We start from the raw sequence: 17705 nt of genomic DNA, 5'->3' as shown, positions 1-17705 counted from the left end.
TATGCCACACTGGGCTCATTTATCAGGGACCAGCAATTTACCAGCAAAATCTCTGCAGGCCCCACTGTGGCTACCTTCTGTCTGTGACACAGCTCCACAGTTCTAGTCCCAAGTGCCAGTGGCCACAAAGGAACTTTTGTTTCAATCGGGGACAACCAGGGTGGCACCACCTGACAAACTGGATTTTTTTAATGGACACTTAGTACTCAGGGGAGTGAGCTTTTTGAACTGGAGCTTTCTTGGCCAGAGTCATCAAGGACACAGAGCTCAGCTTTGGCCATCACAATAAATTCTGTGCAAAAGACTGTGCATTTCTTCAAACACCCCTAACTGTCTCATGGCCTTTCCCATAACCCTCAGAGAACGGTAGATGCTCCTCCACGTTAGAGCAGCGAGAGAGGCTTTTTGGGCCACAAGACAACATGTTAAGGCTGCCTGACTTTCACAGGCAAGCCAGCTTTCTGAAATACCTGGTAACAGACTCCCTAATGGGCCTGAAAATCAACTGTGTCTGCTACAAAACAAAGGCCAGGAATTCTGCTACAAGCAGAAAGATTGACCAGCTGCTAAAATGTGGTTGGAGCTTTCTTTAAAGTATTATTTCTACAGGCCAGCTGGGAGCAAAAGCACACTCTGTCCTGTTTTCTACCACGGCTCCTGCTGGGCTGACCCAGTTTAGAAATGTGAATGTTGGTATCATTTTCTCCAGGTCCCAGGACTCTCTGAGGAAGTCAGCTCCAGATTAGAAGGAGGATGTTGGCTTTTCTCTATAAACTATGCCATCTTATGCTCTCATTTGGCACGGGCACTAGAACCACCATTTCGGCCAACAGTGGTGTGCACTCAGAGAAGTTGCCCCCAACCCCAGACAGAAACTTCCCAGTAGGAGACTAAGCTTCTGCCAGCATCTGGCCTGAGGTCACCAGACTAACTCAGCTTTGTGTTTCCCAGAAAAGATTCTGAAAATGGGTAAAGGCAACAGAAGAGTGGGTTGTTTGGGCATTGACAGCTGGACACAAGGAGATAAAGCCAGTGTCACCTGGAACTGGTTACCTTTGGCATTTCCTCCTGGATAAGACAGTTTGGAAGATTCAGCATAGGTCATTCTAAGACACTCCCCACACACACCCAGCAAGCATCCCTAAAAAGGCCTTTCCCTAAGTCCTACAATCACTTCTGGGCCTGAAGCCTGGCTGGGGGCCTTTCTCTGCCAACCCAGTTTAACACCCATGACCCACCCTGCCAGACTCTGAAATCAGCTTCCAGAGGTATTCCCGGGGACCACCCGACCTCACTGGGGAGAGACATCAGCCAAATGGAAGGAACATAAGATATGCTTCTAGGCTGCAGGGGACTCTGGGCCTGGAGGTGGGCTCTGAGGTTCTAGCAACTTCCACATTGGAGGTGACCTCTCTGTGAAACTGGAGCTTTAAAAACATTGCCATCAAGGTTTTGCCAACTGCAGGCAGGGACAGCACATCAAGACACAAAAACAAAGACTGACTGTTAGACCGGTGGGCACAAGGGGTCCAAAATGGCACATACTGCCGGTTAATTAAAGAAAGACTTCAGTGTACAACACCTGTATAAGGTCTTGGACTCCAAATGATCCCACAGAGCACAAAGACATTTTAAGATTACGTTGTGCACATTTCTTCTGACACTAGGCCATCTGGCCATCTAGCCACAGAACAAGGCACACAGCAATCCTGACTGCCATGGCCAAAAGCCCAGTGATATCCGGAAGGGAAAGGTTCTCGAAAGGCCCTCTTGCCTTGGGCTGGGACCTAGCTTAAATAAAGAACTTGTTTCTGTAATTTTCTTACATGATTAAACGTCCTAAAGAAACAGTGGATAAGACTGGAAGATGTTTTGCAATTCCTAAGTAGCTTCTAAGTAAAATCTTGAGAAGCATGCTAATGACCCCAGTCCTCTGGACCCTTGAGTAACTCTTGGGTGCATAAAAGTGTGTCCAAACTTGAACTCGGTGCAGATCTCTTCGTTACAACTGCCCACCTTCTCTCTTGGAGGTACAACTCTCTATCTAGTTTATGATAAATTCTGCCTACACTTCTGCACAGTCTACGGGTCTTCATTGAATTTTTTCATCAAAGCCCAAAGAACTGAACTAGGGGATTGAGGGACCAGTTCTTCACTGTATGGAGACCTGGCTTCCCAGAGTCAAAGCCACTCATGTGAAACACTCCTACCTCTGAGTTAATGGAGCCAAGAAGCCTTCAGTCACCGCCCTGCATGTCACCTAAGGACACTGGGAAATTCCCTTTGTAATGGCCTGCACGCAAAGTGCTAAGTCTTAATTTCCAAAAATCCATGAGAAGCATGGCAATCTCTGGGTCGATTTTCCTGACTGTCCCCAAGAATAAAGACTTGTACCAGCACAGAACTTGCAGGAGTACACTAGGTCCTCATCTGAGTGGGGCACCTGTGGCTTCAGAAGTGGCAAACTCTACAGCAATGGGCAGCTCTGGTCCTGGCTTTGCTCTTGGTGAAGCCCAACTGGCCCAAAGTGAGTTCCCCAGAGACTCAGAGTAAACACCATCTCCAGTGTCTAGAGCAAAGAGGGTAACAAGAATAGATTCAAGTTCCATTACAAGCTGTCAGAGCTTGATGGGTCCAACTGCAGCAGAAACTAGAGTTTAGTCATCCACAAAGCCAAGAGACATACTAGAGTCAGGCAAAGCAGCTAGAAGGTGGGGAAGGGGCGGCCTGAGGAGCTAGAGCCAGCCCAGGCAGCCATCCTGTTAACATGAGCGAAGCCTTGTCTTTCTGGCCCACAGAGAGTGGGAGGTGATTTAGAAGTGTCACTCATTCGCTGGTAAATCTCAACACCTATGTCTCACCATCTGCAACTTTCTGGCCCTTTGAGGAGCAGCCTGTGCCAATGGGCTATGCATTCCTCTCTCCAGCCTTGAGAGTCATTGGTGCATTCCTTTTCCAAGGACTATAATAGACCAGAGAAAAGTCTATAAACCCTTTATGAATATCATGGGTACCCTTATAAATACAGACCGAGCTCTCCCTCTAAGGGAAAACTAATGAGGTTAGGCTAACAAACAATCTCCCCTCCCCCTCCATGCCAGAAATGCACATACTGTAATACCTGGAACTTGTAAATGTTATTGTTTTGAAGAAGAAGCATCACCGTAGCTGTGATTAAGGAGCCATGATGAATGGATTACCCAGGACAGTCTGGGTGGGCCTTAACTGCCATTACAAATGTGTTTCTAAGAGAGAGACGGGAGCGATGAGAGACCATTCACACAGAAGAGAAGGAGCAGTGTGGCCTTGGCCAATGAATGTCAGCAGCCACGAGAAGCTGGAGAGGCAAGGGACAGCTTCTCCCCAGGGCACAGCCCTGCTGCCTTCTTGATTTTAGACTTAGTTGTGAGAACTGGTCATAGCCACCATAGCAGCTATGAGCTCCACAAAAGAAGCTACTGAAAAATAGGGAACTGGAAGCCGGAGTGGCAGACATCCTCACATGCCAGTGCTTTGCTCGTGGGCATTTGTGAGTCTTACACAATGATACTGGGGTTTTACCAGCCACATAGTGGTACCAAGGATGCAGTACTGCAGGGGTGGAAAGGTCAGGACTGCAATCTCTCTCTCTCTCTCTCTCTCTCTCTCTCTCTCTCTCTCTCTCTCTCTGTCACACACACACACACACACACACACACACACACACATATGAGGCAGCCATCTGAGAGGGCTTCACCATCAAGGACAGGTTACCTGGAACCTACCCTCAAGTTGATTCAAATTTATATTACCAGGAGTTCAAGGAAATCCTCAACCTAGAAGTCAACATTACTTACAATAATGATGTCTCAAGATAAAAGTGTGGACTCAAAATTCAAACCTATAGAGCAGCATAAGAAGTAATAAGCTATCTAGGATATGAGTCAAAGAAAAGCAGAACGATTTTATCCAAGAATGTTAGAAAGAAATTGCAAAAGGCCTTTATCAGATAAATATGATTTTAAGCAGTTAATGATAAAATCAAGAGTGAGAGACAATTTTTAAAAATACCTGGAAGATTTGAAAACGACTCACACAGAACTGTTAGAGATTAGAAAGACACTAAATGAAAAATAAATTGTCTAAGTTCAGCTACAGATTAGATGTACTCAGAAAGAAAATTAATGAACCAGGAGATAGTTCCTAAGTTATTATACAGAGCACAACTAGAGACACAGATAGGAAATATGAAAAAGATTGAGAAGACCCATGCAGCCCAGAAAGGAATTTCTAAAAGTGAGGACTAGAAAGGATGGGTGAGAATCAAATGTTTAAAGAACTAAGTAGCTAAACATTTTCCAAGACTGAGACATAGATCTGCAGATCTGAGAATCACGAGCCCCAGATAAAATAAAATAAAATTAGATCCACGCCTAGATATGTTGCAACAAAACTACCGAGCTTCCAGGACAAAGATGTAAAGGCAAATGCGTGGCAAGGACCCAGGAGCAATGACCCTAAGATCAATAGAGGCCAAAACTAACAATAGCAGTGAGACGAATACTGTCCCCAAAATGCTGACGGAAAATAACTCGACTGAGAAATCTGTATCCAGCAGGTCTCATTCAATAGTAACACCTGACATAAAACCGAAACTTTTGGACACTGCTGCGATGCAGTCTTTTTCAGGTTGGTTCTGCTCCGCCTCAACCCTCTGTAATGGTCTCAGCTGTACCAGCCTGGGCTCCAGAATCTGGCTTTTCAAATCTGAAAGTTCCCCCCAATTTTCCCTCTTAACAGGCAGCAGCAGTGCTGCTGGCAGCTCAGGGTTCTTGTCCTGAGATCCCTCCCCCACCTCTATCTCTCTGTCTGTCTGTCTGTCTGTCTCTAGCCAGTCATGGCACTGACACTTTCTCTGAGCCCATGCGGGTGTGCCCACCCTCAGCATCCCACGCCGCCCCAGCTCTGCGTCCTCTCTCCCTCTCCTTCCCCGCTCCCCTGTCCCGCTTCCCATCCCTCTGGGTGAAGGCACGGATCAGCACCCTGCCTCTGTCTCCAAAAAGACTTTCCTGTGTATCCTGGTGGATTTCTGGCTCCACTGTCACAGCCCTCTGGGGGTGGCCCACATTCTTTCTTCTGACCAAGGGCTGGACCCTCACCATACTGCCTGGAGTCCCACTGTCCCCACACACCTGGTGGCACTGTAGTCACCTGGAGACTCAGAGGGACCCACCATGGAAATGTCTTTTCAGGTTCACTTCTCACCACAGACTCAAGGCCGAGACATCTGGCCTGTAAAAGCACCCAGGAGCACTTCCCTCCCAGGATGCTCAAAATCTCTTCGAATCTCTCCTAGGAAACGGTCCCCTGCCACATCACCTCTGGGGTCCCTGAGATCAGTAGAGCTAGAAACAGCCTCCTCCAGGCTTCCATTTACTCCATCTCCAAGCAGACCCCCTCCAAGTGTCCTAATGGGTCCTCACTATCAGCAACTGATGTCATCAAGGTCTCTGGGTGGCCTTCCCTTTGCTGTCTGAGACAGAGTCTTCCTCCTAGCCACATCATCACAAGACTGTCACCTGGGTACATGTGGGCCTAGGTAGGGCTTAGCTAGTATAAAGCACCAACGGGAACACATTTACCTCTCCAATCCTAGACTCTGTGTCTGCTCTCTTAGCTCACTCTTGACATGTTCAAAATGACAAATGAGATCTGAATTGGTCTGAGACAGAGACAGAGACAGAGACAGAGACAGAGACAGGGTCTAGGAGTATAATAAAACCAGGGAGGGTGACTCATCATGGTCAGAAAATCGAGAGGTTGGGGAATGGGCCAAGGTAGAGATCCCAGTGCATCAGTGGTGTGTTCACTTCAGAGTGGTTAACAGCAAGGCTCCCATAAGCTCCCATTGGCCTTTAAGCCTCTGTACAGTCTGTTTTCTTGGGGGTGCCTTGTGACTCGTGTGGGACCCCCTCACTTCCTTCTTGAATGGCGATTTCCATGGTAGTTGTGCTCACCCAGGAACCACTGGCTGGCAGGGAACATGTACAGGCACATATTTTCCTTCTGATTCTGGGGACCCATAGATGCTCCATTTCATCTGGGAAGACCTGGGCTAGAACTTGTCGGGCTGGAGTTGTGTTGATTGAAAGGGCCACCTGGGTGAGAGCTTAGTAACATGGGTATAGAGACTGGAGTCTTCCACCTGGGCCAAGCAAACACAGCTATGTGAAGCTGAGCGGATCAACCCACCACACCCAAGATCAAGATCAAACTGAAAGGCCAATCTTATGCTACCCACACACTGGAAAAGAGAAGTATCTCTGAGGTCTCATTCTTTATGGAGTTTGTTTCGTTTGTTTTGTTTCTTCTTTCATCAGAGATCAGTTTCAAGCAGGAAATCCACTAGTCTTCTAATCCCAGGACTCTCAGAGAGTTAATCCAGGTAACACAGGATTGCTAATTTATCTCCCCACTCACCCACTCTGGGCCATTTTCCTTCATCCTCAGCAACACCCAGGACATCTCACCAAAGGCACCACGATATCTCCCTTTGCCTTTGAGTCCCGCCATCAAGGGAACACAGACAGCTCTGTGGATGGCCACCCTGGTGCTACTTAGGGACTTGTGCAATGAAGGTTTGGCTGAGACCTTTCCTTCTACAACAGCAGCCACTGCTCCTTTTAGATCCATATACCTCAAGTCAAAAACGGGACCACCTTGGAGCCTCAGGATGATTTATTTGTTCCTATACCCCATCTCCACCATACCAGGGATAAGGAGAAACCCCAGGGCTCCAGCCAGGTCCGTTATGGCAACGCTGTCTCTTTCCCATGACACAGATGAGAGGCAGCAGCACAGCAGGATGCTGAAGATGACCTCTCAGCTGGAGGGACACGAGGAAGAATCACAGGTGGCCGGGGGTGGGGGGAGAGGTGACACACTCAAGTGTGGGACATGGCTGAAGGCAGGGAGGTTGCTGATGCTAGAAGCTGCCTGGAAACTGCCCTGCTCATTGGAACTAAGGGCTTAAAGCAGGGTTCGATCTGGTGACCCAGCCATGACAATCTCTCAGAGTTTGACCCTTGAGAATTTTAAATCTTTCATTTGATAATGCAAATCTAAAGCAGGGAAGTTGCACCAGAAACTTTTGTACGTTCAGGTGATGAAGACAGGGCAGCACTAACAACCCTCTTAGAATGGCCGAGAAGCAGCCCTCAGGATTTGATTGTGCTATTCCCTGCTTTAGACCAAATATTTGCTTCTTCCGTTGACTGGCTTTTATCCTTGAACCACTTCCTCTGGAATCCGATGTTCCCCGTTTTTGTAGTACTGGAATTTTATTTATTCAGCCGCCCCTTATTAAGGGTGACTGTGTAAAACAAGGCCATGCTTGAGGGTCAGTGCAGACAATGTGAATCACCCCGGGAAGCAAGGCAGAAACTGCATCTCCCTAAGCCAATGAGCCCCTTCTTTACACATCTGTTTATGATGCAGCTGGGAATTCATTTTCATAACACTCTTGAGTCCTGACTTTGGGAATCAAGAGAAAAAAATGGCGAGTTTTATTATTTTTTTAAGCCACATGATTGGTCAAGGAGGAAAAAAGAAACAATGTTTTATTGCTCAGAAAGATATGCCAAAGAGAAAGGTTTTAATCCCTGTTACTTAACAAGATAGAGCAGCTGTACTAATAAGCAATAACACCAAATGTTTATCTATAATGCATTCTGCCCAAGAGACTGTTGGGATAAACACTTTACACATAATAACTCAGACTCACTACTGCTAGTGAGAGTAGCAACCTGTCTTCCCCTTTCTACGGATGAGAAGTGTTTGCCCGGGGTTACTCTACTAGTGAATAGCAGAACTGGGATTCGAACCTGAGGCACTGAGTTCTTACTTCATACCATGCCACATGCCCTCGCTTCTGACATAAGCGAAGCCCACTGCTCACAGCCGGGGCTGATGCCTACACTGCTTTTTCAAATGCTACAAGGAGCCTAAGTGGTCCTGTTGCTTGTGCTTCGTGCACCTCCACTGGTGGATATTTCTTGAGTCAAGTTGTGGTCCAGGGGATGTCACAAACACCAGCTGTGGGTATCCCCAGGAGGTAGATCGCTGGGGACTGGTAAGGAATTCTCCACCTTTGGGCTAAGGGCGGCAGGTTGGACAGGGAGGGCCTGCGGGTCATGGATGGCAAGAGAGGCCAGTGCCTACCACTCTGGTCATCAGAGGTAACATGTACTGTTTTCCCTTTAAGAGTCCACAGCTGAGAATACTCAGTTTGATCAGGCCCAAGGGATGAACTGTTTTCCCTGCTGCCCTCAATTCCCCAAGCTCACTGGAGAGCCGTGAAGGAGAATTGCTCTCGCAATTAGAATGAGCAGAACCACAGTGCTGTGCTGCTGGATTCGCTAAAGACATCTGATTGTACTAACAGCTGCCCTGAAGGCTCACGGCCATCCCTTAACAGGGCTCTGGGTTTGGTGAAGACAGACACATCAACATCTCACTGATATAACGGGGTTGTGGCCAGCACCATATAAAATTTAGGGGGTCCAGAGAGGGCCTGGACCTCAGTTCTTGACCTCTGGAAGCTGAAAGTCTAGTACTGGTGAGGTCAGTGAGCAGAAACCAGGCTGGATTATAGCAAGTGCTAAAGAAAACTATAACCCCAGTGAGAGCAGATTCTGCCTCCATTCAGCAAGTATGTTTGCTGGCACTGATGTCCCACTGATATTCCTGGAGACGGGTTCCCAAAGGGGAGTCTGGGAGGAAGAACAGGAGATCCAGGTGCTGGAACTTGAATCCTGGCCCAGCCAGCAACTTGTAAAGAGAATTAACTCCCTTCTTGGGCTTCTATTTCCTGTCTATAAAATGGGGATGATTTTACTGGCCTTATGTGGCTGTGACAAGGATAATATAAGGTGACACATCAGCACACAGCACAGCGAGGATCCAGAAGCACTCTGCAGCACCAGCAGCTTGCCATGGTCTTCATCTGGAACATCAAAACACAACACTCCCACTCGGGAAACAGCCAGGTAGGACGCAGGTCCTCTACACTCCTTTCTGGGGACCTCCTGGAAAGACTACATTCACACTGCCATTCCCGTGGGTGGAGTCAGGAAATGTGCTTTTTCTTCTTTGCTCTTTATCTGTTTGACTTTTCCAAAAGCAGTCAGTGTGCACTGTTCAGAGAAGATGCCCTACATGTTTGCTCCTTTATCTCTTGGTTATAAACCTGTCAAGAGGCTTCCAAACACACATAGGCTGTCTGTTCAAAAGGAACTCTATGTCATTCAGAAGTCAGCGAAAGGGGTTCAGCTGGCAGCTTCGAAGGAACAAGATGATAATGTTTAAAAATGATCAGACTCCAGCTCTAGGCACCAGCCTGACAGATGACAGACAAACAGACGGACATAATGTACATTTGTTTGAGTTTTTGCATGATGTGAGGCACAGTACAAAGGGAGATTTGGTAAAAATAGACACCTACTGATAAAACTGGTATGTGGCCACAACATATGATATTTAGGGGGCCCAGAGATGACCTGAACTATAGTTCTTGACCTCAGGAAGCTCAGAGTCTAACACAGAAGATGTCAGTGAGCAGAATCATGCAGGATGGCTTCTACATGGAGGTCTAGGAAAAGTGCAAAGCAGTTGCAGTTCAGGTGCTAAAGCCTTGTCGCCTTCCTGTCCCCTCTTCTCCTCTACCCTCCCTCTTGAGCTGGGTCTAGATTCCTGCAGCATCGGCAAGACTCACTGGACAAAGAAACGTTAGTCATTCTGGTCAAGCAAAGTAGCACTACTGAAATGATTTCTTCCCAAATGAGACGGGCTGCAAATCAACCCAAGTGACATGGGGGCAGCTTAGCAAGTCAGAGCCTGGCACAAGAGACCATGTTCCCAGGAGCTGTGGCCTGCAAGTCACCAAGGATACCAGGCCAAAGGATGAGTCAAGAGCCCTTGGCAGGGACAGAGACAAACACCAAGTTAGATGGGGGCCAGCCAGACACTTTGTGATCCAAGGCACAGACAGACAAAGGAAATCATTCAGCTAAACCAAGGTCGAGAGTCGTCCAGGTTGAGATTCCACTGCCTGTCCTCCTGGTCACCCACCATCCTTAGTGTGATGCTAGAAAGGGTCAGACTCCAGCGTGATGCCGAATGGTAAGTCAGCCAATGTTCTGCCCAGGAGTGTGGACTTCTGCTCTCAGCAGAAGGAAGTTTGGTAGGAAGACTGGAGAATGGCCACCTCCACCAGTCATACCTGCCTGGCTAGGTTAACATCTCACCTACCCTTTAGGACCGCTGCAGGGGACAAAGGAAAGTGTGTGTTAGGGAGGAGAAAAGGATGAGGACTAAGTCTCCAGAGGACCAGCCTCAGGAGTGGCCTCAAGGATACAAAGCAGGCAATGAAATCAAAGCCACCAAAAGATCCTAAGTGCCACCCTCTCCTCTACACTCCTGAGCAAAACGAGACAGGGTTTTAAAAACCAGTTGCAAAAAACTAAAAAATAAATAAATAAAAACCAGTTGCAGAATCAGTGACTACAGGCTTTGAGGTTGGTCTGACTGTGCTTTAAATCCCAGCTCTGCCAACATCAAAGCCTCACCTGATGGGAGGAGCTGCACCCCTGCCTGCAGGAGGCCGCAGAGAGGAGGCAACAGGACCTGGTCTGGCTCAGGTGCCACAGATCTGGGCGCACGACCATGCTGGTTACGACACTCACATCCACTCTGCATGCTTCCTGCTGCACGTGTGAGGTGCTCCAGGGACAGTGAGGGAGGAGGTGAGAAAAAAAAAAGACTCCAGGCAGAACTGAAGGTGCCAGGGAGGATGCATGAATGAGAAACTAACTCTCAGGTCTGAGCCCTTGTGCGCCATCCACCTGCATCCTGTTGGCCCATTTTGTGCCATGCATGTTGGTCTGGGCAGGATCCCTGCAGAGATCCCCTGCTAATAGTCCAACACTGAACATCTCCAGCTTTACATGGTCTTAGTCACAGCTACTTAATTCTGCCATCATTATAGCATGAAAGCTGTGATGGACGAAATACTTGGGAATAGGGATGGCAAAGTGTCAATAAAACTTTATTTACAAAAGCAAGTGGCGGGCCAGATTTGGCCCCAGGGGAACAGGGTGTTGATTCTTGATCTAAGGTTTTGGAGTTTTTGCAGCTTATACAGCCAGCAACAACTGAGAAAGAGCTCCACATTTTTTTCATGGTCCCACCAGACCCTCCATGGCCTCACCTCTGCTAGTGGGTCAGTTTTACGGGTCTCACATGCTTCACATTTGCTATCAGAACCTACCCTGCCCAATAAATCCCAGGTGCCTTTACAGCGCATTCCCCTCCCTGCTTGCCACTCCATTCTTAAGAATCAACTTCTTCACCTGAGACTTGAGATACACAGGGATGTAAAGGTTAACCCATGGATCACTGGGCATGGGTGTTTCAGAAGTTAAAATCAAAGGCCAGGGTTTGCTTTCCCCAAGCAGCCTGAACACACCTGGCAGGCTGCCCCTTAAAGTACCCTTTGCCTGTGAAAATCAGTTTGGGCTCTAAAATTATGAGACACTTTATGTAAAAACATACAGGAGCAAAGAATGGTGGTACACATCTGCAATCCCAGCACTCTGGAAGGCTGAGGCAGAAAGGTCTCAAGTTTGAGCCCAGCCTAAGCTACAGACTGAGTATCGAAAAGAAACTTAATTTAAAAAAAGAAAAAAAAGCACAGTGGAAGACTTGTTCTGAAAACTAGCACCACTGCAAAATCACGTTGGGCCTAATTTCCCCCATATGGTTTATATTTATCACCACCAACATCATCATCCCTTGAATCTGGGCCATGCCTAACTGCAGGTTCTGTGCAGGGCACACAGCGGTGCCCCGTGAATACATGGGAATGAGAGCTCCACCTCACGGGAGAACAGACTTGGTTAACCCAGCTGCCAGGCCTGGCAGCTGGGAATTGTTTGCACACACATATAAGATCTCATTTGCGATACTAACCGAACTACAAATGGCTGGCTACAGACTCTCGTGTTTGTTCCCTGTCTCTCCCGCCTCCTAATTGAGTGTACTCTTTTGACTTAGAGGTTAATTATTCCTCTTCACGTTTCTTCAGAGACTCGTTCTCCCTGGGGACTGCTGGTCACCGTTATTGCACGTTTGCAGTGCCCTCCTGCCTGACATAAGGGATTTTTTTTTTTTTAAAGGAGATGGAGGATTTCGTGGCCTGATTTAGACCTGGGTGCTTCCAAATGAAAGAAGATGAGGCCACAGGGAAGGCACTCTAGAAATCCAAAGCGCGGGGCGCTGGAGCCTCAGAGCAGTGAGAGGCCTGGGAACTGAATCCGAGGAAGCCTCTAAGCCATTCTGAAGAAGAGTTCAGATGGATGGAGCCTTGTGGATAAACCAGCATGGAGGGGGCTCACAGGAGGTAGGGGGACACTTGGTGCTTCCATCGTCTCTGGCAAAGGCAGCAACGCCCCTCTCTGCACCACAAGCACCCCAACCGGCCCCCCGAAGGATGCTTTCTCTGCCATCACGTTTGCAATGGCTCTATGCAGCCGTGCTTTCCATCCTACTCTATACAGATAAGGAAAGTAAGGCACAGAGAGGCTAAGTAACTTGCCTAAGGTCTCCTGAGCCCTACCCTCCCACTCCACAAACTGCCTGAATCAATGCACCCTAAGAAACCAGCTCAAGTTTGCTTTTTCAACTGAGCTGTGCTAAGGCACAGCTGGACCAGGCAGCCCCAAGTCCAACTGTTCTGTTTTGCAGCTGGAAGATGATACCCCAGGGAAGGGAGTCATGTGTCCACCCATGAACACGCCCACTAACTCAGCCCCCTAGACTCCTAATCCAGTGCTCATCCCACCATCTTCCTGAGACTCAGAGCATGCGGAATGCTTTCACACTTCAGGCAAGCATCGGTGGACACATGCTCCTTCTACCAGCAACCAAAAAACTCAAGGAAAGCGAGGAAAACAAACAGCTGGTTCCCACGTGGTCATAAGCACATATCACACGTGCCTGGTGGCCTCTCGCACAGCCACTGTTTGCCATCTGCTCTCACCTGATTTCTTTGTGACCAAACCCATGCCAGCAAGATGGCTGGCTTGGGGGAAGGCTGCAGGCCATGTCACCTTTCCCCTCTGGTATAAATCAGGAGCCACTTGGAAGCCGAGCATGAGCAAGGTCCCCAGTGGGTCCCCTTATTCTGAGCGGCTAAGTTACTCCAGCAGCGAGGCAAGCTTCCACACCATGGTTGGGGTGCAGAGAGAGGTACTCTGACAGCAAGACAACTGCTCCAGGACCACTGCCCGCCCCCAACAGATGACCATGGTCACCACCTCACAGGATCCCTGCTAGCCAGAAAAAAAACAGATCACGAAAGATACATGGACAGCCTCACACACTGTGCCCAATGGCTCATCCAGCCTCATAAACAGGCCTGATTTTATTGCTTAAAATGACAAACGCCAGGCATCCGTGTCACTGGCTAGTCAAGGCTCACGTTCCTAACTACATCAGGAAAGCCAGGAGGAGGCAGGCAGACCCATACACCTCCAGAGACTCTGCGCTGAAGGTCCGCTTTCCCCTGGGCATCCCACGCTCCATTGGCTTCCTACCTGCTTCCATGAGCTGGCACTGCTGCCCGAAGACATGGGAGAAGGTGACAGGACCCGGGCCAGAACTGGATGCCGCCAGTGTAGATTCCATGGTCTTTGGGGTCCTTAGTGGTGCAGCGGTGTCCAGACCTCAGTGTGTCTGAGCAGAGGACTTTGTCTCTGACCCAAGAACTGTAGATTTGAGACTGTCACCGCCAAGAAAATGTCCCTGTCCCTAAAGTTTACAGTGCTTCTTCCTCTTGCCACCCTTTCTTTGCAGTTTTTCTCAAAACACCAAGTGCAAGATGAACCCCCAGTGCACACTGCAAGTCTGCCTGGGCTGCAGGAGATGAATGTCAAAGGCAAATCCAAGTTTCCCCCGACAGAGTTTTCTCTTGTCCAGGAAGGGTGGCCGGGACTTGGGTCTGCCTCCCCTGCGGCCACCGAAGAGGTAGAACCCCAGGGCTCTGCTCAGCCCGGCTACGCTGGGACCTGAGACAGAGCTCCAGCCCAGCCGAGTCCCAGCGCCAGCTGCAGGCACAGTCTGCCCAGGCTCCGCCGCGTCTCCTTCCCCGAGAGGCGAGCAGGGTGAGACGCTGCCCGGGTTCCCCCGGGAGCTGGCCTCTCCGGCGCCGCCCCGCTGCTCTGCAGCGCCTGTCCTGGGCTCCTTGGTCCGCGCTGGGCGCCGTGGCCCAGTGTCCAGGGCGTCTGAGGCAGCAGCTGCAGCCAGGGGAGCGCGCGCAAGGCGCGTGCAGCTCGGCACTCTGCAGCTCCGGTGCGCCCGCCCGGTGTCCCTGGCTCATCCTTCACTCCTGCGGATGCCTTCGCCCGCCTGCTCCCTGCTCCTTGGAAAGCAGCAGGGATCCGAATAAGACATGACGAAAGCGCCCCTGCTGTGCCCTACTGCAGCTGGCGCCCCAGCCTGCTCAGACACCCCTTTTCCATGATGCAAAAAGGACCCTTACTTGGAGAGTTCCTGGATGCAGAGGGAAGCGCTAACTCAGCCCAGCAGGCTCCTGGGCTGCTGTAACCTCTTCATGCCCACAGCCAAAGAGTTCCAGACACAGGACATCAGATGGCTGCAATAAAATCGAACGCTCAAGATAAGGAGTAGAAAAAGATGCCACACATCCCTGCTGACCCTGGAGTCAGAGAGCGGCTTCATCTTGGCCATCCGTGCCCTGTTCTGTGTGTCAAATAATCTCTCTGATCCCTGCTCCAAGTGGAAAGGGGCAGCTTCTCTGGAAACACGGGGGGGGGGGGGGGGGGGGCAATACCTTCCTGGATCACAACAGCTGCATACCAAGTGCTTCTCTTTATTTTGCATTCCCATCTGCTGATCACAAGGATACTAACTTTAGAGACACTGCACCTTCTCCTGCAGCATTGGATGCTGTCTCTGTAGATTTTTGTCTCCACACTGGCAGGACTCTGGCCATCAGCTCCTCAGGAAGAACAGCGAGGAGCACGAGCCAGAGCAAGAGAATGCAGCTGTCCCAATCAGAACACCCATGTCTGCGTTTCTCAAGAAGGTCGGGTTTGAAGCCATTTGCCTAGTCTAGATTTAAGATTCCGAAGGTAAAGTTCCAGCTGATTTGTGGGCCCCTAAAACCTCCCAAACAGAAGCTTTTCCATGACAGCCCTTGCTGAGCACATACAAAGCTCAGGGTATTTTAAGAGTTACCTGGGGAGGGTAGACAAGGCCAGAGAAGCTTGGAAATTCTTCCAAGAGTTCAAATGAAGTCTGACTTCATGTGCAAGGCTTAAAGTAATCACTTAGTGTGCCTTTCCGTAGGAACAGGCTTTTTTCCAAGTTATGAAATTATAGGACATCAGAACCCAGTGTCTCTGACAGTGGACTCTGAGATGACCGAGGGTAAGGTCAGGAGAAGAGCAGACTCCTGCTAACTGCAAAAGCCCACACAGAAGGGGAAATGAACCGACTTTCCAGTGGTCATAGTTGTTGTAATGATCCCCAGAGATGGGCTACTATGCCCCTGCTAAACTGTTTTTAAAAATCCAAGGCAACCTTCTGTGTTAATTCAACCTGCAGGTGTCTTTTGTTTAGCAAACGATGTTTTCTCCTGCCTTCTTGTACACCCAGCCCCACCCCGCCCCGCCCCCTGCCCCTCACTACTCCAAGTGGTGATTCTTGATGTAAACTTAGCACGTTTGGCTCCTTCTCTGCCCGTGGCACCAGGCCCCTGCTCTCAGCCTTTGCTGCTACAAACACTGAGATGCTGCTTCCTAAGCTCAGGGTCATCAGGCAACGTGTCATCCAAAGCAGGACACTGACAGTGAAGAGAGGCACGAGGACTGATTACACTGTCCCACGTCTTGGTCAATAACTGTTGCCAAAACCTAGAACACTTGGAAATCTAATAGGCGTAGTTCATCATAGTTCATTATAGTTTGTTCGCTTGATTTGCTTTTCCATAATTACTAGTAAGTTGAGTGCTTTCAAATCTGACCTTCTTTGAAAAGTTCCTGTTCATAACCTTGCCCCATGTCTCCAATCCTTTTCCTGTTTCCTGGCTGATGGATCCATAAGAGTTCCTTGACTTTGCTAGATGCTAGCCACATTTACTCACCTGAGTTTTGCCCATGTCTTCTCCCAGGTGGTCAGCTCAGTGATGACTTTGTCCATCCATGGTGTCTTTTGACTAGAAATATTTAATATTGAGGTGGTCAGATCTGTTGTGTTTTTGACTTCTAGACTGCTTTGCGAGTCTTAACTGATCCTTCTCCACTCCTAGATCGCAGCCAGACTCCTTTATGGTTTTGGTTTCCATACAAACATCTTTATCTGGAGCCCACCCTTCGTATCTGGTATATGAAGGGGATGGCTTTTACCCCCTCGATATTGTGGACCAATTTTCCCAAAGCCTTCTCTGTCTACTGCAATAGACTGAGGGACTGAGCACCCTCTCCCTAAAAATACTCTGTATATTGAAATTCCATCCTGCCGTGATGGAACTGGGATCTTGAGGGTAAGAGCCCTAGTGAGTGAGATCAGTGTTTTTCCAGAAGTTTCTCCTGCTCTCTACCTCACGAAGACACAGCAAGAAGCCGGCAGCCTACCTCTGGGAACAAAGCTCTCACCAGAACCACGCTCTTGTGACGCCCTCATCACAGACTCCAAGAACCGTGATAAACTCATCGCCATGTTTAAGCCAAGCAGCCTATGGTGCTTTGTTAGTAGCCCAAACTGATTGAGGCACGACACCTATCCTTTCCCCACTGGGGCATCATGAGTATTATCTATTCAGTTTCCACAAACCTGGATCTATTTTTGGGTGCTCTGTCCTACATAAATTCCCTCACCCTATGCTATGCATGTTAATATTTTAAGGTTAGTAGCTGTGACTTTTAATTGTGTTATGTTAACTTGATTGGATTAAGAAATGCTTAGCAGGTTAATAAACCACAGTTCTGGGTGTGTCTGCAGATGACTGACATGTGGGCTAGCAAACTAAGAGATTACCCACCCTACGTGTGGGTGGCACCAACCAACAGGCTCAGAGGTAGCCTGGATGGAAGGAAAGAAATGTACCTGTTTTGAAAAGCACCAGTCTTCAGTGATGCATCATCCTTTGTTGCTTTTGCCTTTGGGCATTGGTTTCTAGTGACCTTCCACACCTTTGACCTTGGACTGGCGCTGCATCTGATCCTCCCACCCCCATTCTGTGGCTTCTGTCTTCTGAGTCTTCCTGGCTCCCCCATCGCTCTAAAATTCAGATGGCCATGGTGGATTCTTCCACCTGTGATCCAATAAACTGCCACTGTGGGCTAGTCTGCCTCTGATCCTTCCTAATAAAAGGAAGGATCCCCTCATATGATTACACATATTGTCTATTGAATCTGTTCCTCTAGAAAACTCTAACACAGTGGTCAACACTGTAAGAGGTCTGGATTTCAAAATTTTCGAGACAAGTTGGATTTGATAGTGTCGAACCTGAGTGTCTCCTGCAACAATCATCAGGAACAGTGGGTGTCCCTTTCCAAGGCTGCATGCCTGCTGTAGCAACCAGCTGGGTCCGAATCCTTTTATAGTACAAGCCTTTTCTTTATAGAGATGTGTTCAAGTATTGGAAA

General features: G+C 48.8%; 1 protein-coding gene across 2 annotated transcripts in view; it reads right to left on the bottom strand.

Moving 5' to 3' along the window:
• The window catches only part of Kazn (kazrin, periplakin interacting protein), a 992111-nt gene extending 977558 nt beyond the window's left edge, over positions 1-14553 (bottom strand). The window contains exon 1 of one of the 2 annotated variants that reach the window (XM_063235547.1): positions 13632-14553. In XM_063235547.1, coding sequence (XP_063091617.1) covers positions 13632-13722 — 91 coding nt within the window. In that variant the 5' untranslated portion in view covers positions 13723-14553. The remainder of the gene's footprint in view (positions 1-13631) is intronic. The other variant, XM_063235549.1, reaches the window with a different exon arrangement.
• Between the last annotated feature and the right edge of the window lie 3152 nt (positions 14554-17705).

This window comes from Cavia porcellus, unplaced genomic scaffold (genome assembly GCF_034190915.1).
Source record: "Cavia porcellus strain 051 isolate PalLab524CR breed Dunkin Hartley unplaced genomic scaffold, mCavPor4.1 scaffold_25, whole genome shotgun sequence".
In the NCBI taxonomy this organism is placed as follows: Eukaryota; Metazoa; Chordata; class Mammalia; order Rodentia; family Caviidae; genus Cavia; species Cavia porcellus.
This window is presented reverse-complemented; position numbering and strand designations above follow the sequence as displayed.